Source organism: Diabrotica undecimpunctata, chromosome 10, assembly GCF_040954645.1.
Source record: "Diabrotica undecimpunctata isolate CICGRU chromosome 10, icDiaUnde3, whole genome shotgun sequence".
In the NCBI taxonomy this organism is placed as follows: Eukaryota; Metazoa; Arthropoda; class Insecta; order Coleoptera; family Chrysomelidae; genus Diabrotica; species Diabrotica undecimpunctata.
The window spans coordinates 67486436-67512062 of record NC_092812.1 but is presented as its reverse complement, the minus strand read 5'-3'; the positions used below and the strand labels follow the sequence as shown (position 1 = coordinate 67512062).

The following is a 25627-nucleotide window of genomic DNA, read 5'->3' as shown; positions in this document are numbered from 1 at the left end:
TTTATAACAAGAGTGCGAAATAAAGATAATCGTGAAAGTTCATCTGTAGGATGCAGACACATGGCTAATTGCATTGTTTACTTGTATACAAGGTGATTCGAAAGTTTTGTGTACATATTATAGATTTGTACAGATAATATTCCTCGAAATGAATTGATCAACAAACGACGAGATACGCTACGAAAAGGGTCACGAATTTTCAAATTAAAAACGTACAATATTTCAACATCATGAAATGAAGAGATTGAATCTGAACATCACAGTGATAACTGGAACGAAACGAAATTGTCAAGCATCAGAAAACATTGGAGAATATAATCACTCCTTTAAGTAGGTATTACGAAAGGACAAGGGTTCGAGAAGGAGTAGCTGTACTGAAACATAAGAAATTAAGGATATAGATAACTGCTTGGAAGGCCATCAATGAGAGACTGATAAAAATGAATATATCAGAGGAAGACAATTAAAAATTTTAAAAGTATATGAAGTGAATGATGATTACACGTTAACGCTAAAAACCATTTTTTTGATAAACTGTATTTGGACATTTTGAAAGTCAACAGATCTCGAGAATTTAAAATCTTGGCGACTTAAATAGTAGAACTAGAAAAAGTCGATTTGGGGAGAACTCTGTAAGTGATAGAGGTACCAGATCAATAACCGTATCTGAACAAAATGAAATGAAAATTGCAAATGGGTTCTTTCAACATCGAGATGTACGGAAATGGTGGACCCAAAAATTTACTACTACGTTAAAATGGAACTGAGCAGGCCACGTAAGGAGAATGAAAAACAACCGTTGGACGAGGTGGATTGTCGAATGACTATTAAGAGAACACAAGAGAATCACAGGCAAACCATAAACAAATGGACTGATGACAAATAATTTCCTGCATCTTCAGTTAGTTAGCTGGTGACTACTGTCAGAGTCACACATGGGTTCCGTTTGTAGTAAGGGTCGATATGTTCACTTTTAGATAAATCCAATCCATTAACATCGACATTGTGTCGCAATAACTATAATTTTTTCAATCTTTAAAATGTAAATTTAACAATTCTACTGTTTTGTGGTGGATTAGTAAGCAAGTAGTCAAGTTTTCACTGATGCTGGTCTGATCGAAAGCGTTTTGAACAATTTAAATCCATCTGGATGTTTCAATTTTTTATGTTTTTTAACAAATATACCAATTACTTTGGAAGTAAAAGTTTTTTAACTATGGTATATAGCAACCTCTGCAAACTATCCCATTTTAAGAAAAAAATTCACTTGTATGTGAGGACTATTTCCTTCGATTTTTTACTAGATTAAATTTTAGATATATATCTCTACCATAGTACATCAAAGTTACTTAAATTTTCTTCTTTTAATAAGTATTAAATTCTTTTTTTATTTTTAGATAAAAACGTTTTTGGAGTACCATTGGCTATAATATTTCAAAGATCTGGAAAATTTTTACCTTGTGAAATAGAAGAAGCCATGCTCTGGCTTCAAGAAAACGCCTCGGATCAGGTAGGGATATTTAGGAAATCGGGTGTTAAATCCCGGATCCAAATGTTACGGAACAAAATAGAAACAAATTCATTAATTAACTACAGTGACCAACAGTGTTACGATGTAGCCGACATGTTGAAGCTGTACTTTAGAGAGTTACCTGAAATCCTTCTGACTGGTAAATTATCCGAAACCTTCGTTTTAATATTTCAGTGTAAGTAAAAGTTTTATATTACTCTTTTATATTACGTCTAAAAAGTATGTGCAAGTTACTTCTTTGTTGTGTTATCAAGTTGAAATATCAAAACTTTTTCTTTTCCTTTTTTTTAGAAAATACTTCTCGAACCGCTCTTTTTCTACTACTTTTCATAAGAGCAAAATTATTACTATACTTTACTTATATGTACTTGAAACGTTAAAATTTGTTAAAACAAGAATCAGTTAAATCATTTAGTATACATTGGCTTCAGTGCAAAATTCATTCACCTTAAGGCTCATAATAGAGTCAAAGATAATGAATATGTAGACTACTTAGGTAAGATTTTAGTGGTACAACAGGTTCTTGATGGTCATATTTCTTAAATAATATGTTAGATGTCATTACAATTTTAAAAAGAAATCAGCTATCCATCTGGAAAGTAAGTGGAATCATTACTTCTTCACAAACCGTACAAGGCACACCAATTTATAATGAGTTATTCCTCAAACCACTTGGTATAAGAGCTTTATCACTACACGTAAATATATTTTAACCACCATAACCTAACTATATTTATTTAAAATAAAGGTGATCACAAATGATAATTTCAAATATTTGTTCCCTTTGTTTATCCAAACTTATCTGTGGTCCAGTATTGTTTGTCTCTAAAAAAATGTCTTGATGGACTTCTAGACGTGAAGCGAGTTACTTGTAGGGGAGAGTGGTACACATTGACACATAGTACACAAAACACTGTTATTAACTACATCAAATTTGCCGCCACATTGCCACTAGTGCTGCAACGGATACTCCATAATACATTGCGTCCGCCGACAGTAGTTTGTTTTGATATACGGAGTAGTAGACATTATACGACGTGTTTTATTGTTCTTTGTGCCTCAGATTTAAAAACTGGAGCGTTTATAAAAAAGTATGTTGCCTATAAATAAATAGTTTTAGTTTTCGTATATATGTCGTTATAATACTTGTAATGAATATCTTTTAACCTATAAATATCTTCTTCTTCTTCTTTGTCAACCGTTTTCCATCCACTCCTGAATGTAGGTCTCTCCCAATTGCTTCCATATTTCTCTATCTTCCGCCAATCTAATCCACTGTTTGCCTGCCACTGCTCTTATGTCATCTACCCATCTTTTTTGAGGTCTTCCCATGCTTCTTGTTGTTGTCCTTGGTCTCCATTCTAGAATTCTCCGTGTTAACCTGTTGTCATTATATCGGGCTACGTGACCTGCCCAGCGCCATTTCATTTTTGTAATTTCTTCCACAATATCCCTAATCTTCATTCTACGTCTTATCTCGGTGTTTCTAATCTTGTCTCTCAGTGATATTCCAAGCATGATTCATTCCATTACTCTTTGTGTTGTTTCTAATTTTTTTGCAGATTTTTTCGTAAGGGCTACTGCCTCCAAACCGTAGGTACAAACTGGTAGTATGCATATGTTATACACCTTTTTCTTTAAGTTTACAGGAATGGAGGTGTTTTTCAAGATATATGCTAGTTTGCCGAAAGTGCCCCATGTCAGTTGTGTTCTTCTTTTAATTTCAGCATCTTGATTTGGTTTTCCTAGTTTGATGACATGACCTAGATATACATAATGTTCAACATTTTCTATGGTATGATTTTGTATTGTTATATTTGTCTAGTCTCGGCTCAGTATTTTTGTTTTACTGTAGTTCATTTTTAAGCCTACCGCTCCTGAAACTGCATTTAATTGTTGTAACATATCATTTAGTTCTTGGATATTATCGGCTATTAAAACTATGTCATCTGCGAATCTCAAGTGGTTGAAGTATGATCCGTCGACGTTGATACCCTTGTTGTTCCATTCTGGTTTCTTAAAAATGTCTTCTAGGGCAAGGGTAAATAGTTTGGGAGAGATGGTGTCTCCTTGTCTTACTCCCCGTTGTAGTCTTATGGGATTAGTTTTTGTGCTTTCGTCCAGCTTTATCTGCATGGTGGTATTTTCATATATGTTTTTAATGATATTCATCATCATCAGTAGCTCGACAACCCTTTCTGGGTCCTGGCTTGTTCTAGGATTTTCCGCCATTCTGTTCTGTTCCTTGCTTTGTTTTTCCAGTTGGTAATCTTAAGTGTTTTCAGATCTTGCTCCACTTGTTCCATGTATCTAAGTTTGGGTCTTCCCTTTGACCTTCTTCCTACTGGTGTTTGTCTCATAATATGTTTTGGTGTTTCAGTCTCCAACATTCGTTCAACATGGCCCATCCAGCGCAGACGTCCGATCTTTATGGATGTTATGATCTCGGGTTCGTTGTATGCTGTGTACAGTTCAAAGTTATATCTTCTGCGCCATATGTCATTTTCCTTTACCCCCTTATATATGTGTCTAAGGATTTTTCGTTCAAATGTGCCTTTTAATGATATTAGGGTATCTTGAATCTATATGTGCATTTTCTAGAGATTCAAGCACTGAACATAATTCGATGGAATCGAATGCTTTATAGAAATCGACGAAAGCCATATGAATTGGAACATTATACTCGGTGCATTTTTCTATCAGTGTTCTTACGGTGTGCAAGTTGTCTATGATACTAAAAGGCGGTTGGTTATAATTTTAGTTAGTAATTTATACAGATGTAATAGCAAGGATATTGGTCGGTAATTCTCGATGTTTGCTTTGTCTCCTTTCTTGAATAGTAGAATGACTTCGGAGTTGTACCATTCTTGAGGTATCTTTCCTTCATCAATTACTTTATTAAATAAAATATTTAATACCTGTTCCATTTTTCTGCCACCAATTTTCAACATTTCAGCTGTAATTTTATCCTCTCCGGGACTTTCTGTCTCGGACGGTGACGTTTTTCTCATTTTTTATTTCTATGATTTTTGTTATGCCGCTTGAGTTTTTTGCTTTCAGTACTTTCATATTGCAGTTATCTTGTATTATATCTTTTATTAGATTGTTTTTGTTTATACTTTTGAAGCTGTCCGAAGTTCGATTTGTTCTGTTTCGTCTTTCTTGGAGTAGTTTAATTCTATTAGGTTGGAGTTTGGATGTTTTGGCTGTTTTCGTGTTTGAGCATATTTTCTTAACCGATGTTGTTACAGTTACTTTTATTTTATTGGCTAGTCCGTTTATATCCATTTGTTTCAGTGTCTCTATTGATTTTAGTCTTGTGCTTAGCTCTTTTTGGCATTCCGTTTGTTTTTGAAACAGGACATCGGTGGTTGGGTATCGTTCTCGTTTAATAAGTTTGTTTCGTTCTACTCTCGTATGTATTTTAATATTCTCTGTAACCAATCTATGGTCACTCCCGGTATAGAATTTGTTTAGTACTGTCACGTCGGTGCATATGTTTTTGTTTTTGGAGAGTATGTAGTCTATTTCGTTCTTAATTTTCTTGTCTGGGCTGATCCATGTCCATTTACGTTGTTTAGATTTTTTAAATAAAGTGTTGATACCTATAAATATCGTTGCCAATAATTGCCGGGTTTTACGTTTATATCCAACTGAAACTTTAAATCTGTGGTGGTACAGATTGAAACATATAGTGGTGGTACACGATGACACATGTTTCATTGTGTACCATGCTGAATTATTTTATACCATTGACATTATATTGCAGGTGTACCATAGTAACGAGGAAGAAAGAAAGATCAAGAGCCAAATTTACGAGTGAACAAATGGCCGCAGCAGTCACAGAGGTTAAAAAAAATGGAACTGCATTTCGCGTTGCGGCAGATATGTTTGGCGTAAATTTTAGCATATTAAGACGATATGTTCTAAAAGAAAAAAAATGATCTAAATGCAAAAATGGAGCCAAATTATGCTGAGAGATTAGTATTTAACCCAGAGCATGAGACGTCGATGTGTGATTATATCACGAACTGTAGCAAAATGGCTTTTGGGTTGAATGCTCTAAACGTCAGCGAATTAGCATATGAAATGGCTGCTAAAAACAATATCACTATGCCAGAATCGTGGAAGGCCAACAAATGTGCAAACAAAGATTGGTTAAGGTCATTTATAAAAATAAATTCATCATTAAGCCTCAGAAGGCCAGAATTATGTTCACTGTCAAGGCTTACTTCATTTACGAAACCAAATGTTGACCGATTTTTCTTAAATTTGGAGCAAATATACGTAAAATATCCATCAATTCTTGAAGATATTCGCATATACAATTTAGACGAAACTGCTACTACGACTGTCCAACGACCACATAAAGTTGTGACACAAAAAGGTGTTAAACAGCTGAACCAGTGCACAAGTGCCGAAAGAGGATTACTCGCTACGATCTGTGCAATATTTCGAGCAAATGAAACATTTCTACTCTGGTCATTGCTTTTCCTCATAAAAAGTTTAACACGATTATGCTAAATGGTGCTCCGCAGGAACATTAGGACTAACTAATCCAAGTGAATGGACGAACGCCGAACTATTCATGCAAGTATTAGATCATTTTATTAAGCATAATTATGCTTGAAAAGAAAACTAGAAAACTTCTAGAAAAGTTTATTAATATATGACAATCACGAATCTCATATGTCTTCTGGAAAATAGCAGAAATGGCAATAGCTAATGGCATAATAATTTTAACCTTATCCCCACATACAAGCAATAAGGGACAAATCAGTTTTTTTTTCTTCAAAAACTATTACAATAGTGCAATTGATTCATGGCTTCCCCGGCGTTCCTATGACACTGTACCAAACAGCAGAATGTGCTGGTATTGCCCACTCAAAATCAATGACGCCTGAAAGTATTATGAACGGCTTCTACAGGTATCTACCCTTTTTTTTAAACATATTTTTAGTGAAACTGATTTTCTATTATCGTCGGTTACTGACAGACAGATTGATGATTTTGAAAACTATGACGGACAAAAAGCTATGGTTGTACTAAGAGATTCTACCAATCACGAATAAAATGCATCTGTATCTTCTACTTCATCTAATACAACCCAAAAATCTGAACCGAACTCAACTCTTGAAATACCTTCGATATCAAAAAATCCTTTTATTACCCCATTCGACATACGGGGTTTTCCTAAGGCCACACCCAGAAAAAAATTCAAATCGTATACGGAAATGAAGGAAAAGTGTCATTTTAACTAGTACACCAGAAATGAAACGGAAGGTAAAAAAACCCTCACAACAGCAGTAGTCAAGAAAGTGAAACGAAATATTTGTAAAGCTTTAAGCACAAAAGGCTGTAAAAGGACCCTCCTAGAAAAAAGACCAAACCAGGTGAAAGTGATTCAGAAATGGAATCCGGAAGTTTACAGTTGACAGACTTTTCAGATGATGAATCTTACGCTATTGCTGAAAATACTGCTATTTTAAAATACTCAATTGTGCAAGTGAAATTTGAGAAGAACATCCATTATGTAGCCAAAATTTTGGAAATTGTAAACTCTCATAAATTTAAAATTTCATATTTGAGAAGAAGTGCGAAAATTTCCAATTCATTTTACTTTCCAGATGTTCCTGATATTCATATGGGTTCGAAATCTGATTTTGTTATTATATTGCCAGCACCTATATATACAGAAAACAAACGAGTATCTTGCCATTATAGATTTGGTTTGGAGTTTAACAAATTACATTGTTGCTGATAATATTCTAAGATGTTTAAGTTTTAAACCGAATGAACTTCATGACAACGTAGGACTTGTTGATAGCAACAAGTCCTCATAGACAGTTTGTAGACACTCAGCACATTTTTAATATAACATTTATACATTATTTATTACGATATATTATATATTCCAATATTTTTTAGATATCCCACCATTCTTGCGCATGGAATCGGTCATATGTGCGCTTCTTTTGTTACCCGAAGAACACTCCCAAGTATTACAGGCTTTGTTAAACTTCTTGTTGACTATAGCGAGCAAATCAGAGCTAAACCAAATGAATGAATACAATTTGGCAATGTGCTGGGCGCCTACACTGTTCCATTTTTCGTCGTTTGCCAAACAATACCAACACTTCGCAGGGGCACCTCATCCAAAAGAACTGGCAGAAAACAGGGCCGCACAGGAATGTTTAATGTTCTTTTTTAAACATTTGCAGAACTTATTTAAGGTAATGCCATGTTTTTAGTTCAATTATTGGGAAGTATAAAGTGCTATTAAGTCAACAGATACCTTTTGAGATTATAACTGACGACATGATATTAAAGAAATTCTATTCATTGCATTTTTAGATTCCCCATGATTTTATCAACCAGTGCAACTCGAGTGAGATGAAAGAGATAAAACCGAAATTACTTACTGACATAGGAGACGATATAGGAGGCTGGAGAGAATATTTGAGAGAATGCCAGAGTAACTTACTAAAAGAAACAAAAGAAAAATCCCGCGGTTGGATCCAAATACCCACCATTTGTCAAAGTTCAAAAATGTATATTTTCTACAAAAAAGTGGCAGATGGGTTACCATTGAGATTGTGGAAAATTTCAGCAGAAATGGAAGCACCCCCTTCAGAAGTTACGTTTAGAATCCTTAGAGAACGTCACATTTGGGATCCCGATCTGATCTCAGCGAAAATAATAGCACAGTTAGACAAACATACCGAAATATTTCAGTATATAAGGAAGAGCGTTGTACCCATACCGAACGAAGAATACTGTGTAATACGAACATGGAGGTTAGATCTGCCCAAAGATGCTTGTAGTATAGTAGAAACTTCCGTCGAATATCCCGGAACAGTGCAAATACCAAATACATTTCGTGGCATTGTATTGGCTTCTAGGTACCTTATTGAACCAGCTGGATCTGGAAGATCTAGAGTTATTCACTTTTCCCGAGTAGACACCATGTAAGTACTAATACTTTTCTCTTTGAAGTTAAATCTTCATAAATATGATATAGATATCTTCATAGATATATTTACATTCATTTTTCATATTTTTTTACAATATTCCGCTATAAAAGATATTATTTCTATTGTGATTCATTTGTTATTTTTTGATTGACCGGAATTTAATTTATTTCTTCCTTGGCTCTGATTTCTAATCAATTCTATGTAATCTACTATATTTAATCGGAATTAGCCAAAAATTTTATTGAAAATACGTTTATTTTAACGTTTTGATTTCCACTTCGGAAAGACAACGGTTTCCGAAGTGGAAATTAAAACGTTAAAATAAACGCATTTTTAATGACAATTGTGAGTAATTCTCATTAAATATAGCAGACTATCTTTCATCTTATCTAAAGATGGTTTATTTATTTGTTAGATGATTTTTAGTATACGTTTTTACTGCCTTTATACAGTCTTGTATATTTATCAGTTAGGCAGTAAAACCTGCTCAAAACCTATTAAACTGATCCTAATGAAATTTAGCACAAGTTTCAGTCGTATTATAAGTTTAAGAAGACTGTAGGTTATGTTTAGACTACCAGAGTACGGCTGGTTTTAAAACTGTAATATTTGCCGTAATTAATAAAATAGTTAGTTTTCCGTCACGATGCTCTCAAATAGCATTAAAACAAACGTATTTGTCAAATATTAAAAACATATCTCGAACTAAACCGAAATTATCCGACAATAAAAGTTAAGCGTAATCTGTCAGACGATACATCAGTGTAAGAGTAACTATTATTAGACGTGGGTTATTTGTTTACTGTTACGTTGTAATAGTCAAAAGTGGTCAAAATGAGTAATAAAACACATTCCTCAAAGAGTGTGCATTTTGTGGATGATAATTATGAAAAAACAGTTACGAAATGGTATGAAGAATGTGAATAGTGGAAGTGAAATAGAGAATGCAGAATGTGATTGTGCTATCGAAAGTGAGCACGATACGATACAGGATCGGAAATATCAGAGAGTGACAAAGACGAAAATATTGAGAAAGATGACTCATCCAATCGAGGTAATATTTTCGGCAAAAATCGTTTTAAATGGGCAGCACAAGAAGTTGTACCTACACGAGAGAGAACTTTGAAACACCATATAGTTATACAACGTCCTGGTCTAACGAATTCTGCTCATGGGCTTGGAAATAATGCATCCCCTTGTGTGTGTGTGTGTGTGTGTGTGTGTGTGTGTGTGTGTGTGTGTGTGTGTGTGTGTGTGTGTGTGTGTGTGTGTGTGTGTGTGTGTTTGTGCATTATTGGCTTCGGAGTCTCTGTCCATTCCTCTGTCGCTTGCTTTCTTCTCGTTTGCTATACAATCATAGTCCTGCTCTAATTTTACAAAGAAATATTTCCTATATATCTAATTTTACAATTATACCTTAGATTTTTATTTCTCTTATAACATATTCAGCTTGTTTTGAATTATTTCCTTTTGTTGTGTGTGTGTTTTTTTTTATTTATTCTTTATATATATATATATATATATATATATATATATATATATATATATATATATAATATATATATATATATATATATATATATATATATATATATATATATATATATACAGATATTTATTTCTTTGTCTTTTTTCTTATCTTTTTATCTTATATAATTTGGGATATATTAGACTAGGATACAATTTGACGCTCAGGGGTCGATCAGAGCATTTAGACGAGACAGGTGGACCTCGGATAGACTTAGGGCTTTGCACGAAGGGAAAAAAACATAGGCTATAAACTTAATCTAATACATAAAATATGTTTATACAAAATTTGATAAATATTACAATCTTCTGAACTTAATAATTGGGTTAGGTTATATGGTTTGGTGATTTTGGGTATTTTGGTTATTTCTTCACTTAATACTTTTACTTCATTACCTATTTTAGAACAGCCTAATATCATGCGCTCTGTTGTACCTTCTTCTCCGCATGGACAATTAGGAGAATCGCTTAATTTTATTTTATATTTATACTGCGGAGTTAAAACAGGGTTGAACCTTAATCTGCACAATACAGAGAAAAATCGGTTACTTCCCGACAGTCTTGAGAACCAAGATTAGCTAGGAGGCTCGGTAACTATGTTTTTATAAAATTTTCCTTTTGGACTGCTTCTGCAGTCCAAACTGCAGGACTGCATTTCTCTCCATTCTGTTAGCATCCCCTTTAGATGTTTGGAATTTACTGTTTTTGAGAGATGATTCAGCAAATTATTCACTGGACCAACACTTAGATCTGTAGTTATCGGGAAGAATACAAAAGAACTGATAGAAGTGAAATTCGTAACACGGTTTTGATTGAAATGAAAGCATTTTTGGGTATGCTAATTTATATTGTCGTTTTCAACTCAAATTATGAGGTATTCGTGTGTTATGACTAAAGATCAGTTTGCGGTGCTGTTAGCATGTATTCATTTTGATAATCCCAACGACCGAAAACAGCGTCAACAAGCTAATCCAACTGCTCCAATATCAGAAATATTTAACAAGTTTGTATTAAATTGTCAACAAAACGTATATTCAGTTGGCCAGACTGTATGTGTCGATGAGATGCTAGTTGGTTTTAGGGGCAGATGTAAATTTAAAATGTTCATGCCGAACAAACCCGACGCATATCGTCTCAAACTGACGTGTCTCGCATATGCCAGGAACGGGTATTTCTATAATGGGCGTGAATTATCAGAAGATGAAAAAAAACTTTCGAAGAAAACTCAATATGCTTTACGACTTTCTCGTCAAACGGTTCAAAATTGGTTTTTATCGATTGAGTTAGTGCAACTTTTAAGGAATAATGGTTTGACTTATTTGGGAACCATGAAAAAAATAAAAAGGAAATTCCACCTTCGTTTCTACCGAATAGAAAGGGGGAGATAGGAAGCACTATATGGTTTTACTGAACAGATGACATTGATGGCATATGCAGGAAAAGCGATAATTATTATATCCCCAATGCACCATTGTAAAAGACACTGATTTGCAAACAAACAAGCCAGAAATTGTATCGTTCTAAAGTACGACCAAAGGAGGAGTCGACTGACTAGATGAGAAATGTTCCAAAAGTACTTGCAGACGTCGTACTCAATGATGGCCCATGGGAATATTTTTCAGAATTGCGGATATATCTTGCAGCAATGCATACATAGTTCATCAGGCATACAAAGACAAGTCTACAATATCGGAAAAATCTAATTTTCTAAAACAATTGAAAAAAGTTAGTAGAACTACATATCCAAAGACGGGAAACCATGAATCATATTCCAATGGAAATAAAAAATTTTATACGTCGGGTATTAGGTATTCAAGAAACAATAAGACGTTTAAAATATATATTAAACTTAATTTCACAAAAAACATGCAAAAAAATTGTTTTTATTGAGAGTAGTCTCACAGACGACATGTCAGTAATTGTGTTCCAATATTTATATGTCAGTACTTAGGGGTTAAAGGAAAAACTTCATGTGTTGTACTTTTTCCCAGATATTGCTATTTTTAAACAATCAACATTAAATTCTCAATTTCTACCTAGTAAAATATTATATAAAATTGAGAAATGAAACTTTTACCTTCTTTTTTTACAATATCTCTCGAATTAAAGCGAAATATGGGCGCAAAAACCAAAAATTTTCAGTTTTTTCAGATTTTGTTAAATAAAAAATAACGCAAAAGTTTGCGACTGGGGAATATCATGACTATTGATACAAGGTAGATACTGAAGTGATTCCAGCAAAAAAAATAGACACCTATAGAAAATGTCCATTATGGTCTGCTTTTCGACTGATCTGATCCCGTCTGGACTATTTCTGATTTAATTGTTTACGTGTTTGTATTTGAAACATACCCACATTTTTATAAGTAAACTTATTTTACATATTTGTATTATATTTTTTACATCTGTATAATTATTTCTATTTTTTTAGGGGAAGAAGTCCAGAGTGGTACCACAAAAATTACGGATATCTCTGTGCAGTCTTCATAAGTAATTTACAAAACTCTTTTTACCAAAATACAAACGGTCCAGAGAGCCAAGTATGAATACCAAAGATTGTTAAATAATTTATTATTTTTACATCACATGACAAAATTTCAATTTATATTTTTATAACAAAATTTATAATAGTTCAAAGTAAACTATATACATTATATATTTTTATAGATGATAAATAAATATCTACTTATTGTTACTTGGTTTTTTTTATATAATTTCTGAAAAAGTAAGCAATCTGTCTAAAAAATGATTTGATCGTGACGCTAGTAAATAACTAGCAAAATAATTGCAGACTTTCATATTCAAGGGAAATGTGCGGATTATCGTTCAGTAATATTAATAAAACATCAACAACTGACTTTAGATTAAACACAACTCAAAATAATAACCAATAAATTATGCAGAAGCTAGAAGAAAAATTCTCAAAAATGGAAGGAAACATAATATCGAAGACCACTGTAATCCGATAAAAACCATCATTCAGAAAACATCACAATAATATAAAACTGTTAATAAACAGAAACCATAATGGATAACTGACGAAAGCTTGAAACTGATAAAAATGGGCAAAAACATCGAATAATACAAGAAAATAAATTAAAACGAAAGTCGGGATTGGAAAATAGAAATGATAAAACAGTAAATGTATTGAAATAGAGGAACTTCAGAAAAAGAAAGACATTTTCAATGTACAAAAATGTAATAGAAATAGTTGGAACATACAGGTTAACTACAAATAGTCTTTTATAATGAAAAAGATTTCTCTAATGTGGTTTGTGAGGTAATAACAATTACTAATCTCTAAACTGAAATATTTTATAAAATATATAAGGCAGGAAAAATACCAGTAGAGTGGGTCAAATCGGAGTTCGTACCATTCCAAAAAACCAGGAGCAAAAGTTTGTAAAGAATATAGGACCATAACTCTAATGAGCCATCTGCTGAAGCTGTTTTTAAACATCCACAAAAGAATTTACCGGAAATGCGAGGAACAAATTGCGCCCAATCAGTTTGGATTTATGAACGCCGTTGGTACGAGGGAAGCCTTATTTAGAGTGTAGGTACTGTTTCAGAAATGCAGAGATGTCAGCTGTAATGTTTTTGCATGCCTGATTGACTGCAAAAAGGCTTTCGATAGAGTCAGGCATGAACAAATGATAGAACTGCTGAAGAGGACAGAGATTGACGGAAGAGACTTAAAAATAATAGCTAACCTGTAACAGGGGTGCATAATTTCACCACTAATATTCAATCTGTACTCGGAGCACATTCTTGAAGAGGCTCTAAAAGATATTGATGAAGGCATCTCAATAAATGGAGTCGAGCTCAATAACCTGCGGTATGCAGATAATACAATAGTGTTTTCCAATACCATAGAAGGGCTGCAAAACTTAATGAACAAAATAACGGAAACAAGTAGAACATATGGACTGGATATAAACACCAGCAAAACCAAGCTAATGATCATCAGTAAGGAAAACATAACTGGAGCAAATCTGTATGTGAACCAAATGAGAATTGAACCTGTCTCACAGTACAACTACTTGGGAACTATAATCAATGAGAGTCATGGGACAATATCCAAGAGATTAAATGTCGCATCGGAAAGGCAAAAAGTGCATTCTTGCACTTCAAAACTACCTTCTCCCAATGGGAACTAAAATTCAACCGAAAAATATAATCTTCCCTTCTAGATTATCTAATAATCGCATATGTATGTATTTATCCAATAAACAAACAAATGGTGGATGATTTTATGAATAATCATGGCCAAATAGAAATACAAGGTGAAATTGTCAAAGCAAGAAGGTTAGTTACACCAGCGGAACGATTTGTGTTTTCCAACATATGTCCTACAATACCACAAGACTTGCTAATCAATGAGTTACAAAAAATCGGCATAATTCCTGTCTCCCCTCTGACACTCCTAAAAATTAGTGCTTCCATGCCGGAATACAATCACATTTTTAGTTTTCGAAGACAAATATATCTCAGTCCTCACAGTCTAACACTACCAGAGTCATTTACTTTTATTTTTGACAACACATAGAATATTCATCTCTCAATACAGTTTAGTTTGCTATAACTGCAAGAAGCCAAGTTACATTGTCTCACAGTGCTCCGAACTACTAGCTCAATTAGCCCCCAATCAAAACAATGAAACATCGTTATCCAGTACAACAAATATATCTTTGCAAAAACACAATGATACAAACCCTTCTCAATGTGAACAAATATGTCTATTTCTAATGTCCCAGAGATACCGTACAAATTAGATGCGTCAAATAAGGACAGTCATATAATTAATCAAACAAAACATAGCTTTGATGAAATTATTTTTCCTGAAGCAGATCTATCTTCAAAATTATGTAACATTTTTCCAACACCCAAAGTGCAAGCAAAAGCTAAAAAAACTAAAATTAGTTTAGAAAGCACTTCTGAATGCTCATTATCTTTCTTATTTGAACCTGTTAAAAACTTCACAGAAATCACTTTCCACCTTTCTCTCTAAACTTTGACTTTGACCAACTTAACATGCTACTAATGAATCAACAGATCCTATAAGCACGATTCAAGAATATACCACAGACCTACTAGCCTTGTCCGATATGCTCAGTCAGGCTTACCTCTATTTAAAGGAAAGATCCATAAAACGCAAATTCACGTCCTTAAGGAAAAAAATATATAATTACCTTAGTAATGAGGCATCGGACTGGGAAAGTGACACATCTCAATTAAGCCAACATTAAGATTCAAGTCTCTTACTTCAATGGAATATTGATGGATTTTTCCATCGCCTTGCTTTACTCCAACATCTAATTGGTAAACAATCTCCTAATGTTATGCATACAGGAAACTAATCGGAATCCCCAAAAAAATATATAACTCCAATCAAGATGACTGTTTTCACAAAGATAGGATAACAAATATGAATTTTTCTTCAGGTGGTGTAGCCACATTAGTAAAAAAATCAGCGAAAGAATTTTTAGTAACTGTAAATCTGGAAGTTGTGGTTGTAGAAATACAATCATCAAACAGGTATTTTATTTGCAACGTTTACTTACCCTCCAGTCGCCAAATAACATACCACGATTTAAAAGATTTATTCAGTCAAATACCATATCCCCTCGCATTATCGTGTGCGATTTTAATAGTTATATTATTTGGGGCTCCTCTTATACAGATGCTAGAGGAAGAATTGTTGAAAATATAATTTCAGATTTTCAATTGAATTTTCTTAATGACGATCTCCCACTAAATTTAATATTAATACCGCAAATTCTTTAGCAATTTATATAAGTCTTTGTGACCCTGCATTCACACCTCGATTGTTTTGGAAAGTTTTACAATACACGTATGGGAGCGAGCACCATTCTATAGTAATAAAAAAACTCTATGGCTCTGACTCATGAGGTTTTCATACCCAGATGGAAACTGAAACAGCCGATTGGTTAAAATTCGAAAATTATATCGACAACTCCATGCCGAACTGTAAAATGGCTGAATCCATTGATGAATCCGTAAAGAACTTAAATAGCATTATTATAAGTACTGCTAAGCAATTTGTTGGGAAAACAAAAAAACAATAAATAATCAGATTCCTGTACCTTGGTGGAGCTGCTATCAGAGCAAGTAAAACTGCATTTAATAAATATAAGAGACATACAACACCTGAAAATAAAATCATGTTCAAATCACTTCAATCTAAGACACAGCTTATTATAAAATAAGCTAAGAAGTCCTCCTGGTCCAAGTATGTTTCAGAAATAAACTTCTCAACTCCTGTCAGCGAAGTATGGAAAAAAATAAGAAAAATCTCTGGTTTGAAATACACGCCAATTATTTCTAAATTAAAAGTAGACAAAATGATTTCAACTTCTCCTCATGAAATAGCTTAGCTGAAACTTTTAAAGAAATGTCTTCAAAAAGTGACTACAATGGTACATTTCTTGAAAAGAAAATAATAACAGAAAATACTTATCTCTTTGCAAATGATATTTTAAACGATCCATGAGATCTACCTTTCACTATTGAAGAACAATAAAATGCTTTATCCGAATTAAAAAACATAAGCCGGAAAGCACACGACATCCCGGTAATATTTTTAAAACATCTTCCTTATTCAGCAAAATTATTTATTCTTCAACTTTTTACCTTAATTTAAAGTATAAAGCACTTTTTGATAGACTGTCCTAAATATGTAAATCAATGACATTCTTACATACAATTTTCCAAATAATCTGAAAGCATTACTCGATAAAAATTTTGTTCTGGGCAATTTATTACGTTACTTGTATAAATATGTTACACAAAATTTAACGTAAATTTGATTAAAATTAATCTAAATTTAATTAATTGTTACAAATGTTTAATTGTTTACAAATGGTAATTAATTGTTACAATTATTGATTGTTACAAAAATGTTAGAGGTATGTCGCTAATAACCTTCGGGTGGATACGACTTTGTCTTTTTTAAATAAAAAAAATAATAATACACAACTTTAAGAAAGAACTTAGTGTACAAAAGGTTCTTGATGTAAAAAATTGGTACTTACGGAGTCTAATTTAAAGAAAAGTGGCTAGTTTGCCAACGCCATTAGGAACGTCTAATTAGGTACTATTTGAAATCCTTCAATAGAGGATTAATAAAATGACTCACGATAATATCTAAAAGCGTATGAAATTTATGTAAAAATTAAGAGATATTAACAGTACGTGGTGAGACAAGTACAAAAGCTGTTTAAACAACAAGAGTGCAATTAAGTGGTTTTCGAAAGGGAATTTAGTTTTAAAATTATATAGGCAACCAACATTACTTTTAAATTTAACAAGAGACTGAAAAAAGGTAGAGGGTGTGACGGGTAGCTCTTTTAGAGTTCTACCTTTTCGTTTTTAATATTCTCGTTATGTTTTTGCTTAATTCCGGGTATTACTTGATTGTCTATTCGAGAGTTAAAATCCCCCAATATTATCATCTTCCCCCTGACTAGATCTACTACTTGTTATAATTCGTCATTTTGTTGTTTGAGGCTTGTTATTTTCTGGGCTGTATACTCTGATGATGTTCAGGTCTTCCTTCTCCATTCTGATCTTTACTGTTACAATCCTTTTCGATACGTATTGACACTCTTTAATATGATTTTGGTATCTTTGGTGTATTAGTAAGACTACACCTTCTTTGGTCCTGTTTTTTTTTTGCTACTCCACTGTAGAATGCAAATGTTATTTATTAGTCCCTTGTGTTGAGCGATCTGATGTGCCATGTAGTAATTCTTACCATTGACTTCATAATATCTATCCGGTTCCGAGGCTGTACATTATTTCTTTGAGCAGTATTTATTTTTACGATTGGTAGGTTGCTAACCTTGGCAATTACCCTTCATATTCTAGAGCTTCATTAGAGATAATTAGTTGTAATTTATCCAGCAGCAGCCATTCAAAAACATTTGACATCATTAGCAGTGGATATAAGATGTACTGCCTTCCGTAGGCTTGCCAGGTTTAAGAATTACGATCATTTGTGCAATTTTATATAATAGAGGTAGCCAGTTCTGAAAGTAGCGTTCAATATCTATGTTAAGTACTGTGTATTTCTTTTTTGGAAAGGTCTTTAAAAATGTTGACAGTAATCCAGATGACTTTTTCGGGTTCAGGTGTGTTTGTATTTTCTGATGAACTTGTTTAGCAGTGAATTTTTCTAACGGTATTTCATGTTCGTTGACAATATCAAGCATTGTACACAGCTTAGGTTTTTTTAATTCAAGATACAGAGCTCGGATATCGAATCTATCGCTTAAAGTTCAAACGAATATTGTGTGAATTAATATAAACCTAGACAGATTTAAATAAATCATTTTTTATTGAAAGAAAAAATACAAACCGTACTAGTTTATAAATATTTTAGTATTATTCAATAACGGATATGTCTTCTCTTTGGCTTTTGTAAAATCTGTAACTCCTTTTTTTGTATTTAATTAAATATTTATTTGCAATTTTTCTTGATTGTGTTATCTCGAAACCACAGGTGAATGACAGAATTAATCATCATAATTTTTGTTTACCAAGTGACTGTGTGAGTTTGCAGGTTAGTCTAGAAGGGTAGCCTGTTTATCTTAGAAATATTTGATGACTTTTTTTTAAACATAATACCGTGCTGAATCCTGCTGAAAGATCAGAATTAACTGGAGAACTTTTTTCAGTTATTCAGTTAACAAGTTTCCATCATCTCTTAATATTTTTCACCATTTATTATTCCTTTGGTGGGAATAAGTTTTTCTGTTACCTGATATCAAAAACAGACCCAAAACATATTTTTGACTGTGTGTTTCACTGTTTGTATCAAGTGAGCTGAACACTTTTTGTCCACGCCTCTCCGCACAAACTTTGATCATTACATCTGCACCAGAAATGATGTCTCATCTGAAAACAAGACATTCCTCTAGTGTTCTTATGTCAAATGGGCATATTTTCTTTTCTTGAGTCGTAAATTTTCACTTCAGTCTTTTTATGTCTTACTGAAGACCATAGCTTTTGCCACTGGGGCTCAGTTTGCTCATTCTTAAAATAAACAATTCCAATCTGGAAGTTTTTTACCACATTTCGCCTTCCTCTGAACTTCAACTGATCCAGTCTCGCTTTTTTGTTTAATTATCTTATGTGTAAATATAGGAAGGTAATGTTTAAGAAAATGTCTACCAATTTTCCTAACCAGCTCGATAATCGCTTGACATCACGAAGTTTTAATATACTTTCGCTTGCTAAGCTTTAAGGGAGAATCCACATGTTAAAATTTGTTAATTCTTCTTCTTCTTTTAGTTCCATGACCGTTATCGATGGTTGGATATCATGTTGGCTACCATATTCGCTATCGTGACTTTATTGACAGCAGCTCTAAATAACGATGTAGTTGATTGTCCATACCATTGTCTTAGATTTTTCAGCCATGATGTTCTTCTTCTACCATGACCACGATTAACTTGGATCTTTCCCTGAATGATCAGATGTAAAAGACCATATTTTTCAGGGTGTCTCATAATGTGACCGAAGTATTCCAGCTTGCGTTTCTTTATTATATTGACCAGTTGTGTTGTTTGGTTCAGCCGTCTAAGGACCTCCTCATTTCTAACTCTGTCGACCCAGCTTATTTTCAGTAGTCGTCTGTATACCCACATCTCAAAGGCTGTCAAACGTCTAAGGATAGCCTGAGTCCACGCTTCCACTCCATACAGCAGGACAGGAAAGATGTAGCAAGATGTCATTCGAACTCTAAGGTCAATGATAAGATCGTGACTGCAAAGTACGTTTCTCATTTTTACAAAGGCAGCTCGGGCTTGTTCTATTCGGCTTTTAATTTCTGCGGTTGGATCCCAGCTCTCATTGATATTACTGCCGAGATACACGAGTATCTCTACTCTATCCAGTCTGGCATCTCCGACTTTTATACCGTCATCCTGTATATAATTTTGTTTGCTAACTATCATATATTTAGTTTTCTTAACTTTAAGTTTTAATCCATACTGATCACAAGTCTGTTTTATTTTGTTCATTAGATTTTGAAGGTCTTCTCCGCAATTAGCAAGCACTAAGGTATCTTCGGCATATCTAATATTGTTGACGGTTACTCCATTCACAATAATACCTTCGGTTGTCTCCATTAAGGCTTCCTTAAATATTTCCTCCGAATATAAGTTAAAAAGTAAAGGCTACAATATACAGCCTTGTCTCACTCCTCTTTTATATTTTTTTCATCCGACAGTTCTTGTTCAACTTTTATTCTTGCCACTTGATGCCAGTATAGATTTGTAATTATTCGTAGATCTTTATCGTCCAATCTAGCTGTTTCCAATATTTCTAGCATTTTGTTATGTCTGACTTTGTCAAAAGCCTTTTCAAAATCGATTGCACAAATGTACACATTTTGATTTATATCTCTGCATCTCTGTACTAGCACCTGTATACTAAACAAGGCTTCTCTTGTACCCAAGCCACTCCTAAACCCAAATTGAGTATTGCCAATTCTGTCCTCTAACAGCGTGTAAATTCTGCTGTGTATTACTCGCAGGAAGATCTTCAAAACGTGACTCATCAGACTTATTGTCCGATAATCACCGCATGTCTTTGGACGATGTTTCTTAGGTATTGTGACAAATGTCGACTTTAACCAATCAGTTGGTAATATCCCAGTGTCATAAATTTTGTTAAAGAGATTACACAGAGCTTTAATTCCATTTTCTCCCAAAAACTTTAGTATTTCAGCACTTACTTCATCGGGGCAAAGTGCTTTTCCATTTTTTGCCGTTTGTATTGAACGTGTAACCTCACTTTCTGTTATAGATGGACCTGATATAGCAATAGGTGTATAGTGTTCTACTCTCTCATCTTCAAATAATTCAGAAATGTAGTTTTCCCATTATTCTGTGTCCGTTTCTGTCTTCTAAACTTTGGGATACTTGTTTCCGTTTGTTTCCAGCGACCTCTTTTAATTTCTTGTGCAGATGAAATGTATGGTGTTTCTTTTCATATTGTTCAATTTCATTACATTCTTTACTATGAAATTGTGTTTTCGAGTGCCTTATCTTCTGCCTGATTATTGCGTGGATCCCCTTGTATTCGTTTTTATCTTTATTTCTGACTTCTCTTTTTTGATCCATAAGTCTCAGTATTTCTTCTGTCATCCACCCTTGTTTTTTTCTTGCTCTTAGCGCACTCAATTTTGTTTCTTGAACAGTCTTTAAGATGTCTTTAATTCTCGTCCAGTTTTCCACAGTACTTTCCTCTTTGCTTGATGTTAACTTCATGTTTTGTTCTAATATACTAGTTATTTCTTGTTTTAGAATTTGTTAATGGAGTATTCAATATTTGAACAAGAGCTATAAAAATTGTCCCTTGAAGCTATGAAATAAAAACAAACCTTTTACAAAAATACAATTTATTGGAATTGTACAATATATAACTGATCTAATTTAAACACTAACATTGTCTAGTAACTACGAAAATATTAACGGCTTTAAGAGTTAATGAATCGTGATGAACAATTCAACTTGACAATAGATTTAGAGCAATCAGCAGCCTCTGTATCTTCCACAGATGATCCAAGTGACTGTAAGGTAAAGACATTAGGAAAAACCCACTTTATCAAAAAATATTATCTGATGTAGGCCTCTTCGTTGAAATTGATAGGTAGCAGAAAAACGACATAGACATGACGTCCAAACGTAGAAATGCAGTGACAGCAATACTTAACTATTTTTACAACCCACAAGCAATATCAGATAAATACAGTAAAAACAATTTACTCTTACCGGACTCCACCGGCAGACAGACAAAACAATGAGAAACTCATGTTCATTCAGTGACGTATCTTTGAGGAGTTATTTTGTTTGAGATTTTGTGGAGTTTCCTCTTCAGACAGACTTTTTTTTCGGAAGCCGTCTATTACAAACCGGTCATACTGCAGTCTATTGCAGCCATGATACATATTTTGTTCCTTCATGATACCCATTCCAAAATTCTGTAACCCTGTACCAGGTTTTAAAGATCTAGTGGATGGGCACCCTCTGTTTTTGAGTCACTTGATAGTTTCCAAAAAGTGTTTGTCGACTGCGATCTAATGACTCGCAGTCATGCAAGATATGGTTGACTGTTTCAGGTTCTCTGCTACAGATTCTACAACTTAAGTCTCAATGAAACAGTCCCATTATAAATGCAAGTATCCCTTGAGTGGCACATGGACAATAATTCTGTTATGGCACATATCCGTCCAATATACATTGACCGAGTATACTTTTCCAGTTAGAGTTATGTTGTCTTCAGATCCATGCTTTTTTTCCAATCGTGGACGGTGCTTTGTGACACTTCTACTTTCCGCTCTGGGTCGAAGTATTTTTAGCTGATCTTCTGGTAGATCATCAGCAGCTAAATATGTGTATTATTTGCTTAGGTATTTGCTCCTAGTGGAATAACAATGTTTATATTTCCACCACTACTGAATATTTCTATGCCTCATCCCTCTCACGGGCTTATGTCTAGTTGGAAAGGTACTTTAGGCCTACATCTGCGTACCATATGGTCAGAAGTCATCATCCATTTGGTATCCCTGATATTATGTCCTTATCTAACCTTAACTTTACTCAGGTATTTTTGCAGTCTATAATATTCTATTTTAGCCTCCCCTTTCTAACGATGTGCAACATTAGGAGGTCCAGTAGGGTCTATATAGCTGCTGTTGCTGTGCTCCTCAGAGCAGCTAATGTGAGGCAAGCAAGTATTTGTACTTTTCTTAGTTTAAAGATGATACTTTTTTGCTGCCTCTTTGCCACCATACCACTGGTGCATATGTAATTGTTGATTTTGCCACCATGTTATAAATCCAATATAACGGTTTTTTTTAAACCCATATTTTTCCATGACTGCGCCTGGCTACCATTATCGCAATCATTGCTCTCTTGGTTATTAATTCTATCTACTGATTTTAAGTAAGCCTGGAGTCCAATATTACGCTAAGGTACTTTACTTCACTCACCAGATTTAGATTCGTACCAGTCGGGCTTAGAGGACTTAATCCCTTTAAATTTCTCCTCCATTATGTTGCATACATTTAAAATCTGTAACTACAGGCAGAGCCTATCTCTGAATGTGATGATGACTCTCGGTACCCTCGGAGTCTAGTTATCAGCCAATTCATGACCAGATTCCATAAGAGAGGAGATAAAACCCCCTCTGCAGACATTCTTTGGCTGCCTGTCCTGGCGACACATCTCCCAGTAACGTTTCATATATCACACGTCTCCTTACCATGCAGTTCATACATCTGCAGGCTGTTTACTCCTTTTAGAGAAATTACCCTTGTAATTTCTTCATAAGAGGTGTTGTCGAATGCTATATCGTTCTATATCAAGAAATGCAGCCAGCATCACGCCTTGCTTTTCCAGAACTTAGTCCGCCATCTGTACGAGGTGGTGCAGTGAATTTTCCATAGAAAATTCTACTCTACATGCGTACTGTCCCTGACGTATCGGACTTTTACCCAATACATCATCGCTAATCTGTCTATTTAGCAATTTTTCTAGAGGCTTCAGTACAAATACCATCAGACTGATTGGCCTCAGGGACTTAGCTTTTCATGCGCTATTTTGTCAGGTTTGGGTATACAAGCTACACTCATAAGCTTCTATGCTTTTGGTATACACTCCAGTCTTAAACTAGCCTGTTGTATCTACCCTTCTGTAAAAGTATTGGATAAATCCCATCCAGACCCGGTGATCTATGACTCAAATGAGTTTATTACCCATTTGTTTTTGTCCTGATCTACGAGTTTTTGTATCATACTGAAGTTTTATAAGTTATGGTTTCCAGTCCAGTCTGCTGAAATATATCTAGTGGTATCAGTTTTGTTTTAGAGTCAAGAAAGTGCACCCTGAAAAGTTTTTTTGGAGTCTCTTCAGACAGAATTGCGCCAGTATGTCTCATTGTCAAGTTTTAAGTCAAAAAAGCAGCATAGGGCTCAAAAGTACTTGAAATCTTAGTTATCTGATTTAACAGCTTCTCTATATATACTAATGATATCTAGTTTGATCTCGAAAATGAAGGGTAATGTTTGCGAAATCTAAAATGGGAAACCACCTTAGCCACCACAGACATTGATCATAATGGTCTTACTATTTCGTTTTTTCTGCATAAAGTTATGTTCTGGTGACAGTAAAATCTACACTAGATCTATGCTTTGGAAAGATTTGCGGCTGCAGAATGCCCCGTCAAGTGGTAACAAAAATATAGTACATAACAAATCTTAAAACCTTTCTTCTTTCAAAAGCGTAAAATTTTACAAAATTGTACAGTAATAAAAATGTGTCTGGTTTCATCTATGAATATTACATAAAAATATCTAGAATTTTTTAACTTCTCTTGTATGTTATGATTGAACCCGAGAAAAAAAATTGTTGAACACAATTTCTGTACTCAGTACATATTCATCTTGAGTTGTGCCGTAAGTAGAATATTAAAAAAATTAAGTGCTGATTCAAACACACCCTAAATTTGCCAGAATATTAATTTTGTGTTGCATGCAATTTAGAAAAAATTAGTTCTAATTATTATGCAGTGGTCAATTGAACAAGTGATCAAATTTTTCGAGTATTTATCAATGCATTAAAATACATGTATTTATGTTACTGAGTACCGTTTTATCTTATTACTAATGAACTTGTATATGTTGTATAGTTAGAGATATGGGAGACCAATAGCACAACTCGACAGATCGCGATGCACTGATTCAGGTATCTTGTAATACGAACTAGTTTTGAGAAATTTCCTTATAAAAAAAGTTATTTTAAATCAAAATGATATTGGGAAAGTAGTAAAAATTGACGACATCAACGTCATAACATAATTAGGAAAAAAATCACATCAACCTATGCAATCACTAGATTTCAGTAAAAAAAATAAGATATATTAATAATATAACAAAAATGATAAATATAAAGGGGAAAAATGTATGTTGGCAACAAACTGAGAAACATTTTTTATGATTTTCAGTAAGGATATCACTTACTTTTTAATATCTTCAAATATTTTTTCTTCTTTTTGTTGTTTACTCTTTTTCTTTTATATCTTTTACACTTCCTGTATATTTAACATTATTTGCTACTTTCCAATATATTTGTGGATCTTCGTTACAATTGTAGTTTTGTCTAGGATTGTAAGTTCTTAGGAGGAATAAATTCCAAGGTATTTGAATTTCATTTAGTTTTGAATCACCGTATTGGTTCTTTTGATACTATTAGACATTTAGACTTAATATACTATTTTTGTGGCAATATTTTCATAGTACCTATTTTATGTAATACGCCAGACACTGTTACATATGTCGCCATCTACTTGTCAAAAAAAAGTATACATTAGTTGTTGTCCTAATATAACTTACAGAGTAAATGTTAGAAGGTAACTGTTTCATGATGTCAACAGACGAAGCCACAATATATTATTCCGGTAGCGAGAATAACCAAAACAGACACGGCGTGGCAGTAATAGTTAATAAAAAATATAGAGCGGTGGAATGTTATTTCCCTATCTCAGAAAGGGTAATGTTGCTGAAGTT

General features: G+C 33.7%; 2 protein-coding genes across 4 annotated transcripts in view; one reads left to right on the top strand and one right to left on the bottom strand.

The window, feature by feature from the left end:
* cv-c (RhoGTPase activating protein) overlaps positions 1-12727 on the top strand; it is a 195908-nt gene extending 183181 nt beyond the window's left edge. For all 3 annotated transcript variants that reach the window (XM_072546484.1, XM_072546485.1, XM_072546486.1), the window contains exons 10-13: positions 1398-1706; positions 7460-7764; positions 7886-8499; positions 12464-12727. In XM_072546484.1, coding sequence (XP_072402585.1) covers positions 1398-1706; positions 7460-7764; positions 7886-8499; positions 12464-12578 — 1343 coding nt within the window. In that variant the 3' untranslated portion in view covers positions 12579-12727. The remainder of the gene's footprint in view (positions 1-1397; positions 1707-7459; positions 7765-7885; positions 8500-12463) is intronic.
* Positions 1-25627, bottom strand: part of Teh1 (tipE homolog 1 phospholipid transfer protein) — a 174715-nt gene that overhangs the window by 97123 nt on the left and 51965 nt on the right. The window lies entirely within an intron of this gene.